At 50.5% G+C, this 16,955-nt stretch overlaps 5 protein-coding genes across 5 annotated transcripts; 4 read left to right on the plus strand and 1 right to left on the minus strand.

The window, feature by feature from the left end:
* Nucleotides 1-208: 208 nt before the first annotated feature.
* CTRU02_205438 (uncharacterized protein) lies at nucleotides 209-1,713 on the minus strand (the record flags this gene model as incomplete). The annotated part of the gene is made up of 4 exons (XM_036722736.1): nucleotides 209-764; nucleotides 989-1,487; nucleotides 1,537-1,606; nucleotides 1,663-1,713. 4 exons carry the CDS (start codon nucleotides 1,711-1,713, stop codon nucleotides 209-211), a joined length of 1,176 nt encoding a protein of 391 aa, XP_036585633.1.
* Nucleotides 1,714-2,184: 471 nt separating this feature from the next.
* CTRU02_205439 (elongation factor 1-beta) lies at nucleotides 2,185-3,216 on the plus strand (the record flags this gene model as incomplete). The annotated part of the gene is made up of 4 exons (XM_070204556.1): nucleotides 2,185-2,224; nucleotides 2,266-2,320; nucleotides 2,558-2,934; nucleotides 2,987-3,216. 4 exons carry the CDS (start codon nucleotides 2,185-2,187, stop codon nucleotides 3,214-3,216), a joined length of 702 nt encoding a protein of 233 aa, XP_070061660.1.
* Nucleotides 3,217-3,793: 577 nt separating this feature from the next.
* CTRU02_205440 (DNA replication complex gins protein psf1) lies at nucleotides 3,794-4,561 on the plus strand (the record flags this gene model as incomplete). Its single annotated transcript, XM_036722738.1, has 3 exons — nucleotides 3,794-3,820; nucleotides 3,878-4,410; nucleotides 4,468-4,561. 3 exons carry the CDS (start codon nucleotides 3,794-3,796, stop codon nucleotides 4,559-4,561), a joined length of 654 nt encoding a protein of 217 aa, XP_036585635.1.
* A 2,281-nt stretch (nucleotides 4,562-6,842) lies between these two features.
* Nucleotides 6,843-10,410, plus strand: CTRU02_205441 (uncharacterized protein; the record flags this gene model as incomplete). Its single annotated transcript, XM_036722739.1, has 6 exons — nucleotides 6,843-7,062; nucleotides 7,128-7,880; nucleotides 7,933-8,075; nucleotides 8,130-8,676; nucleotides 8,728-9,161; nucleotides 9,214-10,410. The coding sequence occupies 6 exons, from the start codon at nucleotides 6,843-6,845 to the stop codon at nucleotides 10,408-10,410; spliced, it is 3,294 nt and encodes a 1,097-aa protein (XP_036585636.1).
* Nucleotides 10,411-14,512: 4,102 nt separating this feature from the next.
* On the plus strand, nucleotides 14,513-15,721 carry CTRU02_205442 (uncharacterized protein; the record flags this gene model as incomplete). Its single annotated transcript, XM_036722740.1, has 1 exon — nucleotides 14,513-15,721. The coding sequence occupies one exon, from the start codon at nucleotides 14,513-14,515 to the stop codon at nucleotides 15,719-15,721; it is 1,209 nt and encodes a 402-aa protein (XP_036585637.1).
* Between the last annotated feature and the right edge of the window lie 1,234 nt (nucleotides 15,722-16,955).

Below are 16,955 nucleotides of genomic sequence, written 5' to 3' on the forward strand. Positions count from 1 at the left end.
CCCTTGTTTACTTATCTGACCAATATTATCTTTCAGTTCATATAGGATGGTCACGAACGAATCCACGCATTAGTCACATTTCCGAGAAGAACTGCAAGGCGTGTTGTCTGGAGAATGATTGAAAGGGCGTATAATCGTTATTGCTGCCTGGTGTCGGAGACAAGCCCCCAGACTCTATATATTCACTTCTATCATTTATTGACCCCGCCTAAGCTTGCTTATTCTCCTTGACCGTTGATTTGACGCCTTCAACGAACGCCTCCACAGCTTCACCGCCCCCAAGGGGCATGGCACCGCCCCTCATGTAACCACCGTTGGGTACCTTGACCTTGAGTGCCTCTGCAACAGTGGGAAGACCGCCATCCCGAAGGGCCATAGTCAGGCTGCCCAAAGCCTGATGAAACTGGGGACTCCTGAGAACCCTCTCAAGCAAGGTTTTCTTCTCTGCCAGACTCAGAGTGGCCTTCGCAGCTGCAGCTGCCTCGGCGGTGGGCTCCGAGTCACCCAAGTCGTCAGAATCGGTGGCCAGAACGAGTATTGCTGGTGGCAGGAAGCTAAGTAGACTATCGATATACTCCTCAGAAGCTGACCGAAGCATCGGAATGGTGATCTCGTTCGGAAGCAAGTGATTCAGGTATGGGAAGGGCTTGTCCGCGTGTTGCTGCCCGCCCTGTTGAGATTGGCTCAAGGCAGAGTTACCTTGTAATGAGGCTAAGAAGTTTCGAACAGCAGCATCCGCATCGGTGTTACCGCCTCCAGCAGCGCTATGAATCGATTAGCACATGAACGATAACCAGGCAAAATCAAGCCGCAGGCACCACGAATAATGGCAAACTCCGAACCCTCGTGTCTTTTGAAAGGCTCTAAAAGTACAGGTGGCGCCATATCGCGGGCCTCACGTCTTTTCCTGTCCGTGCCAATGCAGTCCGTATGATTCTCATAACCCTGGACTCCAACCACAATAGACATGCAATAGGAGAGAACCTACGCTCGAGCACCGTCGCTTCCTCCCTCTCTAGCATTTTCGCCCTCTTCACGAACGTCGCCGCCAGTAGCACCGGGCCCAGCACCGCCGCTAGCTCCACGGGATTGATCGTTCCGGTCTCCCTGGCCCTCTGCATCTTCCATTGTCTCGTCATCATCATCGTCCCGCCTGTCTTCGGTGTTGTGGACTTGCGCCAGCTCTCTACCAACGTCAACGTCCTCACCCTGAAGGAGTGCATTGACAATTTCGCCGATCTTCTTGTCGCGTGGGCTGAACCAGCTGGGGTCGCCGTTGCGGGATTGGGGCTTTGACTGCAACCAGAAGAAGTGTCTCTGGGATGAGGAACCGAACTTGAGAACGAAGACACGACCGTTGGTCTTCGCTGTGGGTTGGTCGGCAGGTGTATGGGGAACGAATTCGCCGTCCATAGGTACCATGACAAGGTCGAGGTCGGGGGCGTCCATGGCGGCACTGCGCTCACGCCAGCAGAAGTGGATCAAGTCTGGTGTTGGTTAGATGCTATTCATAAGTGCGGGCAACACTGTACATACCATCTTCGGAATAGAGATAAATGTAGCCAGGTATCGCCTGGGGCTTGACCTTATAAGGTTTACTGGAGGTCTGTTATCAAGTCAGCGAGCCGGGGTTTGAGCAGGAAAGCCAGGTAGGTCACTGACGTCGGCCTCACAGATACCGGCCTTGAAAGTTATTATAGGTACAATCGACATATTGTGCCCTTAAAGTTCAGGTATTGTGAGTTATGCTGGCAGCAGAGGAAAGATTCGTTATTTGCAACCGTTTGCGATGTAGTTTGGGGTTGATGTGTGGTTGGCGTCAGGTTGAGCTCGTTTGGATCGGAGCTCTCGACTGCAATTGCGTAGGAGCTCCCTGCCTGCTTGCCTGAGGTGGGCTGGACGCAGGTTGTCTCCACCTAGGACTGTTTGCAGGGGCTACTTCGGATCATATTTACTCCGAAGAGGGGAATTATTTGCGGCGCTGGGCAACCAGAAAGTGGGGTCCGTGCAAACCCAGAAGCCCAGAAGCAGAGAGCACCGCACCGCAATCAAAGGGAACAGTCAAAAATTTCCCAAACCCCACCTCGACCTATTTCAACCTGAACCTCAACACATCCCTCTTTCTTCTGCCTTCTTTCCTGATACCCCCTTTCTTCTCTCTACAAACTCTTCAAAACCGCAAAAATGGGCTTCGCTGACCTTCTCACTGATGCTGGTGCTGCCAGTAAGTTGTTGCAGCGTTGAATTCTTTCTTTCTTTCATCGACTGACAGTGAGTCAGTGCTGAACAGCTGGCTCACCACCCGCTCCTACATCGTTGGGTAAGCTCATTCCTCTGCTTGAATCGCCTCGCACTCTTCAAGTCTCCTTTCCTCCAATCCCCTCGGCATCAACATGATGAGAAACATTGGTCCGTGTTTCAGAGGCAGCTTAAGACCCTGCTATATGACGACCGAACAAGCACTTCGTGCAACTCTGACCCCGCCTTGCCCAATAACATTTGAAAATTTCACCATATTGTTCGGGCAAAGATATGGTTGCTAACTTGGTTGGCACAGCCACTCTCCTTCCCAGGCCGATGTTGCCGTCTACAAGGCTCTTCAGTCTTCTCCCAACGCTGAGAAGTACCCCCACGCCGCCAGATGGTACAAGCACATCTCCACCTACGAGAGCGAGTTCGCCACTCTCCCTGGTGATGCCTCCAAGGCCTACTCCGTGTACGGCCCTGAGGCCAGCGAGCTCCCCGTGAACCCCGCCAAGGCCCCTGCTGCCGAGGAGGAGGACGACGATGTCGACCTGTTCGGTTCTGACGAGGAGGAGGACGCTGAGGCTGCCCGTGTCCGTGAGGAGCGTCTTGCTGAGTACAAGAAGAAGAAGGAGGCCAAGCCTAAGACCATTGCCAAGTCCGTTGTCACCCTGGACGTCAAGCCCTGGGGTATGTTACAAATGATTCCTAGTTGTGCGAAGTGATGCTAACGATTGAGCAGATGACGAGACTGACATGGCTGCTCTTGAGTCCTCTGTCCGTGGCATTGAGAAGGACGGTCTCGTTTGGGGTGCCTCCAAGCTTGTCCCTGTCGGTTTCGGTGTCAAGAAGCTCCAGATCAACCTTGTCGTTGAGGACGAGAAGGTCTCTCTGGACGAGCTCCAGGAGGAGATCCAGGAGTTCGAGGACTACGTTCAGTCCTCTGACGTTGTTGCCATGCAGAAGCTGTAAAGAGCTTTATGATGGGATGGGAGAGATGAATTCACGAGGCATGATGGTGGAGAAATGATAATCCATAGAATCCTCACAAAAAAAGGTCAACCCGAGGTTACTCAGCACCAGCACAGGCAATGACCTGCTGCTCAAGAAAGAGTGCGAGTCCAAGACTTTCATGAATACAAACGAGGTTATGAAGACCTTTTGAAGAAGTAAAACCAATAGCTTTCGCCTCTTGTGACCTACATCCCAGCTTGCTGTTTAAGCCGATGAGAAAACCCCGCACCAAGACCTTGATGGCATTTTGGTCATACAGCAAAATGTGACTCAAAAAGCTCGAACGAGAATTTGATGGTGGGCGCTGGTGGGGCAGCGCTAAGTGAGGGGCAACTTTTTTGCTTTCCCAAAGCGGTCAGACCAATGTAACGCGACTGATCAACTAGCTAAGGCTGTATTCCACTCTTACCTACAACTCGCGGACTTGAGCACGAACTTGTGACGCGGCATTGAACAATCGCTATCACACACGCATGACTTCCGTCTCCGTTCTTTTTTCTAATTGACTCAGTAAGACTGATCTTTCAACTACAAAATGTATGGAGATTTGGGTAACAAGCTGGTAAGAAGCAAGCACGTTATGAACGCGACTTACGACAGAAACTGACGCGTTGTCTAGGTGCAACATGCTAAACGAACGCAAAACCTTGCACATCTGCCTCCATATCAAGCCGAAATAGTACGAGCCGTGACGCGAGAAGTCAGAGATCTCGATAAAGACGTGGCGGAACTACTGGAGCCATTTCAGGGCTCGTTCGACCCATCTGCAGACCAGGCAACGGCATGCACGCTGCTAGTCAACCATCTCTCGATGCGTAGAAACAAGCGGTGCCTACTTGCATACCATCGAACTCGAACAGATAAACTTGAAGAGTTGGCTTGGAAGGGTATAGATGTGCTCGATCTGTCAGGGCAACAAGTCCGCAGCAATCCAGGTCCATTGGGCGGTGGGATCAATGGCAGTGCCGACGGACCAACAAGCAGCCTCAGTCCACAAGAGGAGGAATATGCGAGGCAGTATGGCGACCTATTGGCTGCCTATAAGGGGCAGTGGACTGATATCGACTTGACGGGAAGTCTGGAACCGCCTCGAGACTTGTTCATCGACGTGAGAGTCTTGAAAGATGCAGGAGAAATACAAACTGAGTACGGGTAAGTTTGGTTTACTTGAGTTCCACAGAAGTTCTGCATCTGACTCCGGGAATATAGCGCTATCAACCTTACAAAGAACAGTCAGTTCTATGTAAGGCAAGGAGACGTCGAGCGGCTCATCGCACAGGGTTATCTCCAAAAACTTAGTTGATGACGGAGCTTCGATCGCACTATCAAGCCCTGGAGAATGCAGCACTAAAAGAAATGTGTCTTCATATCTCCTTCTACTGGAGATCAGCGGAGCGTGAGGGGTACGTATGCAAGGCCATCATGGCTAGACCCTTGTAAAGGCATCACCAAAAGAGACGTACAACAATCTGTACGCCTCACGGTGCGTCATGCGATACGCCATTCATGGCGAGATATCATAATGCGTTGCGTCAAGATAGTGTCAATATTCGACAACTACGCATGCCCAGCTGACGTCTCGTGGAACGCACGGGATAGACGTATACAGATTCAAGGAGCTTGGGGAACGGAATACACAGCGGGGACCAAATTGGACCCAGCATTCGCTCCTGCTTCGGATCCAGATGACGGGCACTGCCAACAATAGAATATGAACCGCAGCATAAGGGCGGGTTCAGTATTTGAGCGCGGATAAGTTCCGGAGCGGCCGCCCTAGGGAATAGTGGCCATGGCAACGTTTCAACGACACGCATGGGAAGCTCTGCCAGCAGACGCGACGAGCAGGAGTCAAGCCCCGCACATGGCATGCAAAAAAAAAATCCTCTCTGAGTTATGAGACATCTCCACGGGTCATTGCTTTTTGTTTCTTTTTTCTACTCGCTCGACGCCACACTGTTAGACACATTGGCTCGCATAGCTCGGACTAGGAAGGTTGTACGGGGAATGCACATCAGATGTCGCGATATCGGCGACAGATGAGGTAGACCCAAAGCGACAGTGACATTTGATGACGGGCCTGAACTGAATTTTGGGCACGTTCATAGGCTTGCATGCCTCTTCAGCGGAACCTTAGCGGCGCCACCATCCGCCAGGCGGCCCTCGTCAGTTGGTCATTCACCCCGGGCAGATGTTGGTCGCGGAATAGAGAATAGCACAGGCAAGGCAGGGCATGGGCTTGTCTGTTGCACTGCATTGCATCATGCGTTGCATGGCGCCGTGGCTGACTTGGCCCGCCCTCCTGAATGTCAGTTCAGAAGAGGGCCGAAGCAGGAAACAGGCTCGCATAACAGTATGCCTGGTGATTGTGGGCAGGGTTAGCTCTTTTCTTCTCGTAGATACCCGGCCTATTGAAAGAAATAGTAGTTGCAATTGGCAAACCGTTACCCCACGGGAAAGATGAGGAGATGAAACTGTGGGCATTGCAATGGCTCCTTCAGATGCGGGCTTGGACCAGGACAAGGCAAGTAAGGAAGGCATAAGAGCCCACAGGCTGTCGCCCATCTCTTAAAAATTCGGGCAAAGCTGCAGCTTAGATGCGGTGCAGTGTGTGGCCTTGGCTCCTGAAGAGTCAAAGACAAATCCTGGCGGACTGAGAGGTAAGGCTGGTTGGGCTGGGCTTCCGATGGACTGCCGTGCTTCCGTCAATGGCTTGTCCACTGGAAGTGCCAGGTTGCCTGCAGCGGCTGTAAGTGGTCTTGGTGGCGCTATGGATACGTACCCCGACAAGGATTGAATGCATGTTTTTCTGGTGCTGTTACGTAGTGCGACTCAAGCAGTAATGGTCAACAGCACCAAACTGGGCTTCTGGACTGCGGAATATCCGCTAGAAACATCGAGGGTGTGCGCTAGCTTTCCTTTGTATGGCCAGGTACACCGGTGCTATGCCGTACCAGGTTGGCTAGTGAGGGGCGAAGAGCCACATGTAAAAGCAAATTTGACTTGGTTCAAGGTTCATCTAATTTTCTGCAGTGTTTTGCTGCTGTTGCTGCTACTGCGCGCCATGTTGACGACAACCTCGACCACCAACTGAACATTGTCGTTCTTGCAGCTCGCTCCTCCGTCCGTCCATTCTTCTCTTTACTGTTTCCCCTTGGGTCAATCCCCACACGTCCGGCCGTTCGAATTACACCTTTATCAAAGGTTTTGCGTCAGTTTCTGACCTTTGGGCTTAGTACAGCACCGCAGCATGCCAGCAACAGAAAACTAGACGGCACATCCTTGCTTTGATTGTAGATCTTGTCCCACTCACAGGCCATCGTGTAATACACTTTCCCATCTCTTATCAGCGCCGCGGCCGCCCACCTTTCTACACACTTTCACTTCCGCGTGAAGCCTAGCCCAACCAGCTCGAGCTTCTCAATTTCCCATGATTTCCAGGTAAAATCTGCAACTGTCACCGCCGCAATCATTGGCCTGGTCCTCCGACATCTGGCACCCCTAGTGAGGTGCGCCCGGCGAACTCTCGGTGCCTCCCGTTTCCGCTCCCACCTGTCGCCGCCAACAGCCAATTCAGCTAGCCAGCCATGTCTTCCCCGAATCTTGGCTTCTCTCCGTGGCGGAGGAGGGCCTCGTCATTAAGTTCCCAGAGAGTTGGCGAGAACAACCCAGAGAACCCGCTTCTTAGTCCCGGCCGAGCCTCACATTCTGGTGGCGCAGACACGAGAGTTCTGTCGTCCTCAGTGAGTTCCGGTCACCGCGAGCCTATCCGCTCCTTCATCCACGGCACCGTGAGGGACCACCTAGGCAAGCATTCCATGCTCGGCGCAAACGCCATGTTACATACACCACCACTAACTGTTAGCTGCTAGCTCCTGTCGACAGCGCCCAATATGCTCGCAGTGTTCGCGAAGACACAGCTGAACTCGCATCGTACCTTTTATCAGACAAGAAAAATGGCCAGAGTCCTTCTTTCCTCTCGCGCCAACGCTCACAGGCGTCACAACTCGCTCGAGAAACCGCAATTTCGGATAACGAGGAAGACGAGACAGCAAGCTTGCATCCCACTAGCTCTGAGACCATTCAAGAGCTTCCCGAACCCGCATCGCCGGAGGAAGAAGTGGAAGGAATCCCTGAGGATGGCCCCTCCATTTTGACAAGCTTGCTGAAGAGATCACCACCTCAATCGCACCGAGACCCCTCGCCTGACCCTCAGCCTCACACCCAGCCTTCAGAATCTGAAACCCTCGAACCGAAACGTACATTGTCCGCGGGCAGGTTGGGAAATGAACCGCTGCTGTCGAGCGATGTTGAAGTAGATGAGCCTACCGAACAGACTCCCTTGATAACCAGACTATCATCCAATGGTTATGAGACCAACGGAAGCACCAACAGGGTTGATGTGGAAGGACAGAAGCAGGTTCCTAAAAAGCAATGGTTTCGTGGTTTGAAAAATCTGACTGTCAATGTCGAGAATCACATCGTCAATGGAGTCCAAATTGCGACAAGCCCCAAAGTCTGGGACCGTCAAGTTCTATGGCAGAATGCTGTCGTGGCTCCGGTGTCATGCTTGCCTGCTGTAATTGTTGGATTGTTGCTCAACGTCCTTGATGCTTTGTCTTACGGTAAGGCCCATGAAAGTGAGCGGCAGTGGCTTGCCTTGGCTGACCTTTCTAGGCATGATTCTATTTCCTCTAGGCAAGCCCATCTTTGCTGGTCTTGGCTCGGCTGGCATCTCCATCTTCTACGTTAGCACCATCGTTGCGCAATTGACGTTCTCATGCGGCAGTATCTTCAGGGGCGGTGTCGGCTCTGAGCTTGTAAGCCCATCGGAAATAACTCCTTCTCCAAGCCTTTACTAAACAAAGCCCTAGATCGAAGTCGTCCCCTTCTTCCATAATATGGCCCAGACGATCACTGACCACATCGGACAAGACAAGCCCGATGCTGTGATTGCTACCACCATAGTCTCCTATGCACTTAGCTCAATGATGACGGGAACTGTTTTCTACCTTATGGGCAAGTTCAACTTTGGCTACATGGTTGGCTTTATTCCAAGGCACATTTTGATTGGCTGCATTGGAGGTGTTGGCTGGTTTCTTGTCGCCACGGGCTTCGAGGTCTCGGCCCGCATGGATGGCAGTCTGGAGTACGACCTGGACACGCTCCAAAAGCTTTTTCAGACCGACACGATACCTCTCTGGATCACTCCTCTCCTACTCGCCATCATCCTATTTTACAGCCAAGCGAGAGGAGCATCGAAGTACTTCTTGCCGCTGTACATCATTTCCATTCCGATTGTCTTCTACTTCTTTGTATTTTCATTGGATGCGCTTGAGCCTGATTATTTGCGCGATCATGGCTGGATCTTCGAAGGGCCACCAGCGGATGAGCCTTGGTGGTACTTCTATACGCTGTACAGTAAGTTAATTGCTGCCCACGATGTAGATTCTTGCTAATATTTGGCTTTAGAGTTCAATCTCGTCGAGTGGGACGCCGTGCTTCAGACCGTTCCTGCCATGTTCGCTCTGACCTTCTTCGGTATCCTCCATGTTCCTATCAATGTTCCGGTACTAGCTTTGCAAACTGGAGAAGACAACGCCGATCTTGATCGTGAATTGAAGCTCCATGGCTGTTCCAACTTCATCTCCGGGCTCGTTGGCAGTATCCAGAACTACCTTGTTTACGCCAACACCGTTTTCTTCATGAGGTCTGGAGGCGACAGCAGACTTGCTGGTGTCATGCTGGCAGCCTTAACGTTCGGTGTAATGGTGATCGGGCCCAAGATTATTGGCTTCATCCCTATTATGATGGTTGGAACTCTCATTTTCGACCTAGGGTTTGAGCTTCTGCTTGAGGCTGTTTGGCTTCCAAGGAAAAAGCTGAAGCTGGCGGAATATCTGACGGTACGATAACACCTTGCTAGTCAGAGTTAACGATCAAACTAATTCTTCCTAGGTCATTGTCATCGTTCTCGTCATGGGCATTTATGATTTCGTTATCGGCATTGGTGTGGGCATTCTGCTCGCCTTCGTGTCACTAATTATTCAGACGTCGAGGGTCCCAGCTGTCCGAGCCAGTTACACGGGCGAGATTGTTGGCTCAACCGTGCGCAGAAACCCGTCCCAACATCACTACCTCCAGGAAGTCCGTCGCCAGATCTATATTGTTAAGCTTACGGGATTTCTCTTCTTCGGCACCGTTGTCAGTGTCGAAGAAAAGATCCGAGCTCTGATTGACGACAGTGCATTTGTTCAGAGGCCCATCAAATACCTCATACTTGACTTATATCACGTTACTGGGCTCGACTATTCCGCTGGTGAAGCTTTCAATACCATCAGCAGAATTCTGGATAACAAGGGCATTATCCTTGTGATTAGCGGAAAGGATGCGGAGAGCGAAGTTGGCCGGACCCTGAGACAGATGGGACTCGGCAACAATAGCATCGAGGTCACACTGCTCCCTGACCTCAACTCAGCTTTGGAGAGTTGTGAAAATGAGCTACTGAAGACGTTATATGCAAGCCAGGAGGAACTTCGGAGGGGCAACCGTCACGCACCATCTGCGAACCTCGATGTGCCGGCGAAGTCGGATGGAGGATCTTTTGACATTGTTATCAATTCGCCACGGCGCAATCATCTCCATGAGGCTGCTAGAAATACGCTGGCGAACACAGAACCCTTAGGAACGACGAAATGGCAGGGTTTCAAGGAACCTTTGCGGTTGATGCTGCAAATTTTCCAAGGACTAAGCGAGAAGAACGAAGACTTCTGGTTCCGAGCGGTCGGCTACTTCACGAAGAAAGAATACCGAGCCGGAACCGTCCTCTTTACAAGAGGCGAACCCGCTAAGGGCTTCTATCTAATTGAACAGGGCATCCTTCGCGCCGATTACGATCTGCCTCAGGGGTCACTGACGGAAAGCATCGTGGCGGGCACAACGTGCGGTGAACTGCCCTTCTTCTCGGAGACGGACCGGACGGCCACGGTGACTGTGGATAGAGACTGCGTGGTGTGGAGAATGGATAAGGAAGGATGGGAACGCCTGCAAAAGGACCAGCCAGACGTTGCCCAGGAATTGCTGAGAATGTCGCTGAAGCTGACGAGCGAGCGTATGACTTCCATCACATCGTACATTCTGACCATGGCGGGGTAGGGGAAAAAAGCCGGAGTTCATACGGATACCAAAAAGGGACACCAAAATGTTTTTGTATATTGAACAGCTATCGCAAGCGGGGTACTCTTATTTACTAGTAACTTGCATAAGACATAGACGAGAAAGCCAGGTCCTCCCTAGGCGAGCAAATACGTCGCAAATATGAGAAAATATTACGCGCTCTGATATTTTTGAAAATACTCGGGTGAGATGCAACTAAGTCTTTGTCGTGTTGGCAACTTTGGTGCTTGCAGCCTGGACGGCCAACAACCCATGACCTTCTTCTATGTGTAAAAATACTATGTGATGAATTTTTTTTAAATCAAGCAACTCATATCGTACTCTGCATAGGTGTAATAAGTAACAAGACACTGATACTGTCCGGCACCGTAGAATTAGCCTTGGAGACTGGCACAAGGGACCGGGCATTGTATGCCATTACGGATTCATCAGTTCATATGAAGTCGTATCTTTAACGAGGCTACAACCTTAAATATTTTCAGAAGCTCTCAGATTCCCGAAGTAAGCAAGAATAGGTATATATTTGGTCATATGTTTGAACTGTGAAGCAGTCCTGACGACAATGGTGCGACCAGATATACCCCAAATACAAACGTGTGAGATTGTGTCACATATAAGTCAGCACAAATGTCCACTGTACTAACAGGCTATCTTGGCTTATATATCACGAGTAAGCTGTATCACAAAGACATTGTCACCGTTACCACAGACACAGGCGGTGACCCTTCTACAGTAGCCTTCGTGGAGGCCGATTTTGCCCTGCTCTCTGCTAGCGTGAGTTGAAATGTAATGACGATGACAGTAGCCACGGTCACGATATCTCTTTCCCTGGCCATGAGCAGATATTTCGAAGCTGATAGTGACCGTATGCAACGGAAGTGACGTTCTTTCTAGTCGTCTGGCTCGGTTCCGCCACCACCAGCAGGTAGGTCTTTCAGTCGTCTGAGCAAGCGCAAGTAGTATCACGAGTTGCGCAGTTACTATCATGAGATAGGGTTCTACGAATTACCAAGGCCGACGTGAGTATTTTTTTTTAAAAGTAAAAGGATTCATTAACGGATGTAATTCACGACTATTAGTGAGCACTTGCAGTAAATGAGACCTGCGAGCTCTTCGTGACAGTGCATGAATAACTCTGATGTACTTTGTCGTCGTTTCTAGAATTATCCTGTTCAGCTGGCCGTCGCTTGAATCTCAGCTGTTTTTTTTTTTTTTTTGTATGAGATACATTGTATTATGAAACCAAATAGAGAGAGGGTAAGTGGTATTCTCTGTAGTCATATTTGTGCTGTTTGCTCCAACACCTGCAGGATTCCAACGTGAGTGTAAAGCGATTCCGTAACAGCAAAGATTATGCGGCGAACATATCCACTCATCAGCTGCTGATCAGTTGTTGGGACCGATGGGTTCGAAACTTGGTTGGAAAACAATTTGAGAATGCAAGGGCTGGCTCCGCTCTTGAAGCCAAGCCATGTTGGAAGTTTGTCTCGTTGACTCCAACAGATGAAGTTTGTTGGTTGGTTGCGACAAGGGGGTGTAAGCATCACCGGTTCGGTTACTCGACGGCGTAGATATGGCAACCACGCCGCTACACTATGATTGCGATCCACAATGAGAAAGAAATCCTGCTCGTTTTTCTTGAGGGATTAGATTACAGTCTAGTGGATGCCTTTTTGAGTGATATACTGTCGTACTGGGGATTCCAGTCCATCCGCCGACCTCGGTATCCCCACCCGCAAACGTACTCAGATGTCCCAATGACGCCTGATAGGTTTGGTCGTTTTGGAGATGTGGGCTTGAAGCACAGGGAACGATTGAGGCTGTCTGTTGTCGAAGATTACGAAGAGAGCCTAGTATCTGTTAAAGTAATCGATATCGTGGTGGATGAAGCGATGGGGTGTAAATTGGTTCATCAACGCTGTCCACTTTTAACATCTTTGAGTATTTCAATGACAAATTCTTAAATATCTGAAGGAAGGCTAGCGATTGTGTATGCGAAGGTGAACTAGCGACAACACCTTACCAGCTTACTCTCCCTTCTCTCGTGTATTATCCATCGTAGTTGTTGCAAACTTTTGTGAAGCCTCGTGGGGAATCAGATATAATATTATCTAGTATGAAGAGCAACCAGGGAATGTCGTCTACTGATTTAGATGTTGACTTTAGACCTGTGGAGGAGCTTTAGTGGTCTCCAGTAGGTGACTGTTCGACCTATATTCCTTTAATATAGCTGTTATACTGGCTGTACATATTTCTGCCTATCTGAAGGTCTTGGACGACTTCGCTGTGGCTACGTCTACCGAAATTACCTTCCTTTGGTAAGCGTTGATTTCCTAGAAGCGTCCCCAGGCTATCAGAACTTCATAAATTACCAAGGTCTTCCAGCTTGGTTTTTTGCACACATTAGCAGTTCCCCTGGTCACAAGATCAAAGTCATATCACCATCGGATAGATTAACACTATAATGACAGACACAGCGACTTCATCTATAGCGAGATCCGGTCATTTGAACACCAAGAACCTCATGCTATATATAAAACGACCTGATCCCTCTGACCTTGTACGATGTGAACCTCTGAGTTACACAACAACCAAACGTCGTACACAAATGTGAATTGATATGCCGGATGACTTGGCAGCTGAACGTTGCGGTGGCAAAGTTGCTGTTCCCCATCAAACCCGAGACTCTTGACGTCCCTTGGGCAAGGAGTAGTATCACTTACACAGAATCATTACGGCAAAACTAATAAACATCCTTATCCTAGATCCTGAGAGACCTTCATCTACGTAATAAGATCTGGAGGGCGAGGGTCAGCTCGCCAGGGTTGTCGCCGAGTGATCCGGGTGCATAATACAAGCGAAGCGCAGGGGTTAACGTACATTAGACCGAAGGAATACCCTCAGAAGACGTGTTGAAGTGTAACTCAGTGGCGGTCGTCTACATGTAAGATCAAGTGCTATTGTACCTGCTCGGTGCTGCACGACATGATCTGTGTAAAAGTCCATGTGCAAAGTAAACGTCCAATGCAAACGACGATGCCAGACCCCGTCAAGTCGCCGCTCACCCTTGCAAAAAAAAAATAAATAAAAAAAATACAGTATTCCCCTCAATTAATCGACTAGCATCCGTAAATTATCCTCTACATTAAGGGACCCTCTTACCGACACGCGATATTAATTGCTGGGCACGCCTGCGCCGCAAACTTGGAATCGGCCGGGGGACTTGCCATGCTTGCCAACTCCATATCGCGGATCATTTTAAAAATTTCCCGTTCGTCTATAGGTTTTTCTTCTTCTTTTTTTTTTGTTTTTGTTTTAAAAAATAACTCCGAGATGAAAGTGAGTGATTTTGCTCCGAGATTGAGAGATTCCACATGGCAATCAAAGCCTGTTTGGTGGCACTTGCAGGCCTGAATCCAGACCAGCTGGATTGCATCGACAACGACATTATAGCATTCGCCACTGCATAATTTCCAAGAGAATGTGCAAGAAAAGTTAATCACCTTCACCCCTCACCCGTCCACGTGCTCATCCTGTAGACAGCCACTGGAAGGGATTGTGCTAAGGTCTGGTTTGATGTTCGTCCCAACTCTTTTCCGAGGGTCGTTGGTTTCCAACCTCAGTCATAAAAAAGTTTGATCCAATCACAGGATAAACCAAAAACGCCATCTTTACCTTTCCTTCACAAACCTCATAATCCGAGAGACAGCAGCAGTCTGCGTACCCAAAGGACGTTGTTGCCTCTTTCCCCCCTTTGGGGCTCAAAGGATACCTGCCCATTGGTTCATCCTGCTGATTAATTATAGCGGCCGTCCAGTAGTATCTCACGCCTGAACCAAAGACGGCTTGCCGTCGGATTTGCCACTCACCATCCCCAAGGTCCACCCGGATTGACATCCGGAAAGGCGCTGTGTGCGTGCGGTGTCAGATGCAACCCGCCCTTTAAAACGGAGGTGGGCACCCCGGCTTACTTCACGAGTATCCTCGCATCATCCTACCTTACCCTGCCTACTAACCTTAACATCCCCATCGTCCTTATTAAACGCCTGCATCGGTCAGGAAGGCGGCGTGTAGCCGAGATATGAGCCTACGTTCTATATTAGGCGGCGGTAGGGTCAAGAAGCCGAAGCCGAAGTCATCAGCGTCGTCGCCCCGCAAAACCGGCGGGACCAGCAGTCCGCGGGCCGGCACCAGCACCAAGAAGAAGAAGACCGAACCGGCCGACGTGGGTGCTGACGACGCCGAAGATGACTACTTCCACGACAGGCTGGACGATGTCGGCCTTGTCACGGCGCTAGCCACGGACATGTCGCTACGTGACGTTGTACAAGCTATCAAGTACACGCGCAGTCACATGTTCGGCCCGGTCCCCACAGAAGCGGCGGGCATGAACTCCACGCGCATTGCTGAGGTGCTTAATTACCGTAAAGCGATGCCGGGTTTGGTGACAATATCTCATCTTCATGCGTTCCTCATCTCTCCGACCGCCGTCGAGCGGGAGGTAGCGGAATTGCAGCGCGGCGGAGTCGTTCGCAAGATTTACGTACAACGCCGTGGTGGGCTAGGCGAAGCCCTTATCCAAAGCTCCGAGTTAGAGGAGCTGATCACGACGTCTACGGCGCTTGACGAGGAGACAAAAACAGCATTCTTGAAGTTCCTGAGGGACAACCCCTTAACGCAAACGATGCCACGGGTTGCTTGCAATCACAAACAGGCTGATGCCCTTGTCCGGGCAGGATTTCTTACGGCAAAAATGCATCCACAAGACGTAGGGAACCCGCTGACAAAGCTGTACCTGCGCCCCGAAGAGCGCGCCAGCTTGACGAGCATCGAGGCAGTGTCACGCGCTGCGTCTGGTACTTTCGACGCCGTCGGCGGGCAAGGAGCGATACATGCCGCTGGCGGTGGGGGAGGAGCGTCACGCTTATCCCGCGCCGACACGTCATCTTCCGGGGCCGACTTCACCATCGCGGTCCCTGGGAACGGGTCCTTTCTCAAGCTAACTGCCGGTGCTGTGGAGCACCTCACCAAGCTGCTATCTAAATCGCAATTTAGGGAGATACCCGTCTCTATGCTGAAGGAACGATGGGAGGGCGGCGTGGCCCATGACGAGGCACGTCTGGCAAAGAGGGCTAGAGGAGAGTTCTCTGGGGTGCTGCCGGGACGGACCAAGAGATGGAAGGAATTTTATGGGTTGGAGTTCAACTGGGTATTGGAGGAAGCAATGGGTGCAGGCCTTGTTGAAGTCTTTGAGACGCGGAGTGTAGGTAGAGGAGTGCGCTTGCTGTAAGCCTAGAATCTTCGATAAGCGAGAAAGTTTAAGCTTCATGATACCACGAATCGTTTGGAAAGGCCCCGAATCTTGAACAGCCACCAGGCGCCAGTAATCAAGAGATGCCATTATGAGATTTGGACTGACGGGGGCATTTGATGCCGCTAGCGCAATATAAGGCCAGTTGAGGATGAAGTAGCCGCCTTGCAGCATGTTTATCCGCGCATGGGTGTCTACAACCACGAACAAATATTATGATAAAGCCATGTGGGAGACCGAACCACTTTCTGTTTGTATGTGTTTCCTGATTCAGGTCACTAGTGTTCCCTGTCGTGGCGTCTATGCCCGAGCAACGACATAGTCATGTTGATTATGTGGGAGCTGGATTAAGGGATCAAGCCTGCTGCCAGTGAGGTTTTTGTCAAAGCCCCGGCTCCCTGTCCTTCAATTTTTGCCAAGGGCGGAATTGTTGTGAGGGGTAACACATGAAGTTAGTGACGATGCGGCTCCATTACAATCTAGGTCAATCCCAGGTGTCTATTGTTTGATCCTCCATGCTTCGCCCAGTCGCATAGCCGTTCATGAGGATACGATTTTTGAGGTGAAAACGGGTGGGTTTTGATGTGACCTCGGGCTTCGAGTCATGGAAGGTAACGCGCAACCCGGGGCAGCATGAAGTCTGCTACTCTTGACAATTCCCCCCACTGCTTCATGTAGCCATGTTAATACCGCAGGCCTCAGACTATATTCTGTGAGCTATGCGTTTGCTGTGCTGAAGGCAACACACACTATTGTTTTGCCTCGCATGATGCTTCGTCACTCTCTGTAATGAAAAAAAAAAAAAATCCTACCGTGCAGCTCGAGCTAGATCCCATATGACATGGGCATGTGCTGTATTGCGACGTTGAGACCTCATGAAGGTGGCCACGACCGCACACAAACTGGGACATAAGCCTAGTGCCGCAGATCCTAGTGCTTGCTGAATGATCTAGTTCTGAATTGTCATGACAGCTTTGACATTCAGAAGTCAGACACTTCTCGAACAAAAGTGAAGGACAGAGGCGCAGCACCTTGGTGCCGGGGTTCAATGTGCCTGATTGATACGGAGGCTGATGTTGCATGTCACATAAAACGCCTGTATACTGGGTCTCTAGCTCAGGGGCCAAACGGAAGATGTTAGGTGCCAAATCCCAATGGCGAATTTGTAGCACGGCATGCAGCGTTGTGCTGAGGTACGACGACGTGCAACCCA

The sequence above is a fragment of the Colletotrichum truncatum genome (genome assembly GCF_014235925.2).
Source record: "Colletotrichum truncatum strain CMES1059 chromosome Unknown Contig_0003, whole genome shotgun sequence".
In the NCBI taxonomy this organism is placed as follows: Eukaryota; Fungi; Ascomycota; class Sordariomycetes; order Glomerellales; family Glomerellaceae; genus Colletotrichum; species Colletotrichum truncatum.